We start from the raw sequence: 6,000 nt of genomic DNA, 5'->3' as shown, positions 1-6,000 counted from the left end.
CAGTATACTACTGTCGCATCTTCCAACAACAAACACTTTCTGACACTCAATGTCATCTTCAAGAATCGCATTAGTAAATAGGCCAATAAGGAACAAAACACCCCATGGGGCACGATTAATGATCTACATGGAGACATGGAGTAATTAAGGTTTTTTGTCTTTCAAGCCTCAGCATGGTTTTCTGGAACACCCAATCTCTGAGCCCAACGCAAACATTACAAAATACCTCATACGATTCTATTTTCATTACAATCCTCACGATTTTTAGACGATCATACCATTTTCGTCATGTCATAACATTTCTACTATCTTTCATTTGTCAAATCTAGAGAAAAAACGCACTTCTCAGTTTCTTTGTTCCCCCGGCGAATAAAGGACTATGGCGGAATTTGAGTTGGGTGATTGGACTTGTCTCTCTTTATACTTTGTAAAATAGTCTAGAGCTGTAGAAGAGGGGAAATGATTTATTTGGTCTAGAACATTTACATCCAAAATTTTGGTGGTCTATTCATCTCAATGTTTTGACAATTGCTGTTCAACAGCGTCAGCAGAAACCAGACTCAACATCATGGGCTCGCCAATAAATATCAACGTCCGCGAAGGAATGATGCCAAGTGAGCTGCAGGCTGTAAGTGATGGCTCGCAAATTCCAAAAAGCTCGGTCACATTTACACTGTGCAGTTTCTGGACCACCGTGGAGCGTGGTACAAGCATCGCCATCTGCTGCGATTGAATTTCATTCTCCTCGTTCCCTTGGTTTCTACAGGAGCAGTGGGGTTCGACGGTACAATGCTTCCACTCATTGATGTATACAAGAAAAGAAAGTTGATTGATGCCAGGAGCCATGATGAATGGTCTCCAAACTCTCCCCCAGTGGCGCACCTATTTCAACAACCCAAGCGGCACTCTCCTCGGCATTATGAACGCAATTTATCCCACCGGGAAAATCATCGGTATTCTCGCCGCTAGTTTCCTATGTGACCGGTTTGGCAGAAAACTACCCATGTGGCTGGGTCTACCGACCATGGTCGTTGGGGCTGCAATACAGGGAAGTGCGCTTAACTTGGGCATGTTCATGACTGCCAGATTCATTCTAGGATTTGGAAACTCGCTAGTTACCCTGCCGACGCCGATTCTGATAGCCGAGCTGGCGTATCCGACTCATCGCGGGAAAATGACAGCGATGTATAATACTTTCTATGTGAAATCTCAGTCGTCTCCACCCTTGGTGTTCTGAAATAACTCATTTCAAACAGTATGTTGGCGCGATAATGGCGGCATGGATTACGTATGGGACATTCAAGCTGCCAGACGAGCGAAGTTGGAGGATTCCATCGATTCTTCAGGCCTCGATACCATTTATACAGCTGTGCTTTTGCGCCTTTGTCCCGGAATCTCCAAGGTATATAGCCACCAGTCATATTGAATGATTTCATATCAATTGATGTATACAGATGGCTCATCGCCCACGACCAATCCGAAAAAGCGCTACAAATCCTAGCCAAACACCACGCAGCGAATGACAAATCAGCACAGCTAATCGCCTTTGAAATGGCCGAGATTCGTGAAAACATCCAGTTCGAAAGATCCGTCAACGCGCAGCAACTATCATACATGGACCTATTCCGGACAGCTGCGAACCGGCGACGAGCCTACATTGCGGTGACGTGCGGCATCTTTGTGCAATGGGCAGGCAACGGAGTCGTCTCTTACTATCTGACACTGGTACTCGACACAATCGGCATCACCGCCGTCTCGTCGCAGACGCTCATCAATGGGCTGCTGCAGGTATTCAACTGGTTCGCAGCGGTGCTCGGTGGCGCGCTCATGGTCGACCGAATGGGACGACGCACGCTGTTCTTGGTTTCGGCCATTGGCATGCTCTGTTCGTACATCGCGTGGACGGTTCTCACGAGCGTGTTTGTGCGGACCCTAAATCAAAACGCCGGACATGGTGTCGTTGCATTCATCTTCATCTACTATCTATTCTACGACATCGCCTGGACGCCACTAATGCCCGCGTATCCCGTTGAGATTTGGCAGTATACCATGAGAAGTCGGGGCGTGACGTTTTCACTAGTCGTCAATTACGCCGGACTGATCCTGGGCCAGTTTGTGAACCCGATCGCGATGAAGAATATCGGATGGAAGTATTACATTGTCTTTTGCTGTCTGCTCGCCGTGCTGGTGATATTAATCTATTTTTTGTTCCCGGAAACCAAGGGACGCACATTGGAGGAGATTTCGGAAATATTCGATGGGACAACAACAGTGGCAGGTGCAGCAAGAAGAAGACCGATGCTAGGACATCCAGAACAGAAACCTATGGAGTGAGGATGTCGTTGTTTTCTCTCCGAGGTAGTGATTTCCCAAGGTGGAAAGTAACCTAAATATGGTGCGTTTTGCGCATAATAATTCATTCTATTTAGCTATTCCCACTATTGAGGTACTCCCTGGATTGAATTATTTAGGGACAAAAAAAACCGGAAAAAAAACAAAAGTGTGGTATTGCAGTTAAACACTACCTAGCCAATTCTTGCATCCATCTTAAGCCTCACTAATTCCGACAAACGGATGCTGAAATTGTCGGCTGTCGGACCTATTTAAAAGCCGTCGGTAATAATATACGAACCAACAATAAAATAAATAAAATAAAATCTCGGCTACGTACAAGAAAGTTCAAACTTTATTCCCCGAGTTGGAAATGCAAGGGTTCCTAAGAAGCGAGAGAGATAGCGGTTAACCGCTGTCATATTACAGGGCAAATCCACGTAGCGAGTGGCTTATAGAGAGTTTCGGTATCTTTGCATGCTATGTATGTCGATGTCGTCTGCATGCGCATGACGCATGCATTGCCTATTAAACGGTGCAGTAGAACGCCAATACTCGCCGTTGGGATAGCAATTTGACACGACCATAGCGCGAACTCAAGTCGGATAAACTGCGATTGGCCCGTTTACGAACAATAAAAAAGGACACAGCGCAGCAGAGTTTATGCTATTTTAAACATAAATAATACACAGTGCTCCATTAGTGACCGTTTAAAGTATCAGTTTTTGACACTGGCGATAAGCGGCCGACAACCTCAACGCTATCCACCATAATTATTTTCTGGGGATTAGATTAATAATTCAGAGAAGGTGTCGCACAGACACCGCTGTAATCCAAGCTGACAAGGCAGGCTGCGTTGTGAAGGATTCCCAACGCGATCAGCTGACCAACTCTGGCCCTATCGCGAGGATCGAATTGTAAGCAACAAGTGGCCCGAGAGTTTGAGACGGTGAGACAGAACGGAGCAGACTGCAGTAAAGCGAAAAGAAAAACAAAAGCAAATAAATTCTTGGAAGAGCCATTTTTTTCTTTCTTTTGAAAACCAAGAAAAAAAAACCCGAGAAGAAAAACGACATTTTTAGCGCTGACGTTCCGAAAGTCTGGTTAGTGGTTGCTTTCGCTACGGATATGCATAACATGCATTTACGTTTCCCAACCGAAAGGTTCAGTCAGGTCCAGCCGACGGCTGACAGGTTGTATTTGTTCTCATTGGGTGGAAGTGCAAGCGCGAAGGAACAGACGTACGTATATTAATAAATGATCACAGTCTTACGAACCCCCCCCCCCCTGTTGGTTGTTCTCTTCTGCAAGCTGTTTGGGCAGCTCCAAAGGGGGTCCGAGAACTGATCACATTCTCATCACTCAAGTGACAAGTTTGCATTGCGTTAGTTCAGCCGTTTGAGCTATATAGTAGCAGCAGTAGTACTAGGAAGAAGGCAAGGATAAGCGGATCCGCATGGCCGAGAGAAAGATTGGTCGTGCTGTCTCGGTTCCACTTGAACAGATCGCTAACTAGTCTTTCCCCTTTGAACAAATGCCAAGCTCGGTGAGCACGGGGCCAGGAGCAGCGAGAATCAAAAAATGAAGCGATAGTCACTACTCTGTATTGAGTATTTGATTAGTGGTTGGGGAGCGAAAAAGGCAATTTTTCTTCAAATCGGTTGGATCTACTGCGGCGAGAGCGGGATCGCGCGCGCTGCGAAAGTTTTATAGTGTAACGCTACTTCGTGTCTGGCATGAAACGAAGTTGCGAAACTGCAGAGGAAGTAATAATAAAAAAAAACCGACAATGAAAAAAGAACTATGGCAATGTTGTACAACAATCCCTAACTTACTGCAGCAAACTCTCCGTGGAGATGGGGCTCGCGATATCGCGGCGGGTCTGGCTCGATGCGAGATTTCCTTGCATTCGGCATACTACTCGGTACGCCAGCTTTGGTGGCTTGAATTTCTAGTTTCTTTTTCTCGAGAAGCTGAGAAAATATTTCGGTACGGAGTTTGTTCGGTCAAAAGAGCCGTAAACTGCTAAAACGGTAAAGTAGTCGAGGCAACTGTCGATCAATGGTGGTATAAAATGATAATTCAATGTTGTAACGGAAACAAGGAAGGAAAAAGAAAGCTGCGTTTCAACGCCATAGTTGCATTTGCGGCGCATATGTGATGAGGGAGGCTACCTTACAGTCGTCCCCTCTTTGGGCATAAGGCCAGGGCAAACGCTAAGGGGGGCGACGGGCACGCGATAGGCATGGGTCGACAGGCTGCGGCGGTTAGCTGCTAGTTATGACAGCTGCAACAGGCTGCATGGTGCATGGTGCATGTGCATATGGATTGCCACTGCAGCAGACTACGCTTCATGCAGTCGAATTGATTGTCATTCGACCGTCGGTCAAGAGGCGGCCGGGTCATTTTCTCGTTCGTCCTTGTTTTTTTCTTTGTTTTGTTGCTTTTCCCTCACTGATTTGAACAAGTGCATGACATGGCATGGGACAGCATGGCATAGCCCCATTGTATTATTTATTTGCTGTCCCTTGGAGTCACGTCAGAAATTAATCCAGTGGCAGTGCGACGCGATGATCGATCGTCCGATGGAGGACGGACCAGGCTAGGCGATCGTCTCCAGCTGCCTGCTGAAGGTGCCCAGGGTAATTACTAATGAGTAATTACAGAGAAAAAAGCAACGAGGCAAAGGAGTGAGTGGTGCTAGTAGAATGCATAGTATGCTAACTAGAGGAATGACTCGACGGGCACCAACTTGGCCAAGGCACCCAAAGACAGCGCCCAAAGCGCAAACCGGGGGCTGCTAGAGCCCAAGTGGCCCCGGGAAGTGGAGCCGCCCGGGGGCTTCTTTGGGCGCCATTGGGCTTTGGGGCCCCAAAGCCCCCTCTCGCGCTGACAGAGTCACTATCTCGTAGGAGACTACTAGTAGTACATCACCAAGTTCTACCGAGTGCTTGGAGTTATGGAGAAAAAGCCCATATAAACCATGCACTGCATCCCGCTCCCGCACATACTAATCACGATTACTACTCTCCTCACCGACAAACCTGCACTACCATAAAACAAGGTTAGCTGCCGCCGGGAGCCGTGCCGAACCGTAACTAGTTTTTACTCCCGTGGATTCCACTGAATCGCCTCTGCTCTTGCTACGTCACTCCAGCGAGCCCAACTCTTTATTTATTTTCCGCTCTCGCCTCTCTTTTCTCGACAGTCGGATATTCATAGTTGACACCCAAGGACACACAAAGACATCATGCCGCAGCCCGCCGAGCACCCGGTTTTGGACCACATCGCCCTGCGCCGGGAATGGGATAGACAGCTCGAAGAGGCCATGAAGCAAATCAGGGGTGAGTGTGCCTTTTGCTCGCATGATCAATCTTTCCCCAGATACATGGCTAATACTATCCATCCATCCACAGAACGAGCCCTTTCACATCAGTCAAATCAACACCACAACAATCCTCAACACGCCCAGAACAGACAACAGACGGGCGAGAACCAACAAGACGTAGACGCAGACTCGCCCAACTCGCAATAATGAAACATGAAACTTGTGCAACCTTTCATTTTTTTGTGGCGCGTCTTACAACTTCTACCTTGACGACGCCTATGTATCCATTATAGCGCTACGGCCCCGTCGTCGTTTTGTCTTTCCCGAGCGATTAGGGAACA

The 6,000-nt window shown here is 47.4% G+C and overlaps 2 protein-coding genes across 2 annotated transcripts; both read left to right on the top strand.

Moving 5' to 3' along the window:
• Nucleotides 1-568: 568 nt before the first annotated feature.
• Nucleotides 569-2,334, top strand: TRUGW13939_04969 (uncharacterized protein; the record flags this gene model as incomplete). Its single annotated transcript, XM_035488134.1, has 5 exons — nucleotides 569-628; nucleotides 682-784; nucleotides 840-1,201; nucleotides 1,257-1,402; nucleotides 1,455-2,334. The coding sequence occupies 5 exons, from the start codon at nucleotides 569-571 to the stop codon at nucleotides 2,332-2,334; spliced, it is 1,551 nt and encodes a 516-aa protein (XP_035344027.1).
• Nucleotides 2,335-5,581: 3,247 nt separating this feature from the next.
• TRUGW13939_04968 (uncharacterized protein) lies at nucleotides 5,582-5,866 on the top strand (the record flags this gene model as incomplete). The annotated part of the gene is made up of 2 exons (XM_035488133.1): nucleotides 5,582-5,675; nucleotides 5,748-5,866. The coding sequence occupies 2 exons, from the start codon at nucleotides 5,582-5,584 to the stop codon at nucleotides 5,864-5,866; spliced, it is 213 nt and encodes a 70-aa protein (XP_035344026.1).
• Between the last annotated feature and the right edge of the window lie 134 nt (nucleotides 5,867-6,000).

The sequence above is a fragment of the Talaromyces rugulosus genome, chromosome III, assembly GCF_013368755.1.
Source record: "Talaromyces rugulosus chromosome III, complete sequence".
In the NCBI taxonomy this organism is placed as follows: Eukaryota; Fungi; Ascomycota; class Eurotiomycetes; order Eurotiales; family Trichocomaceae; genus Talaromyces; species Talaromyces rugulosus.
This window is presented reverse-complemented; position numbering and strand designations above follow the sequence as displayed.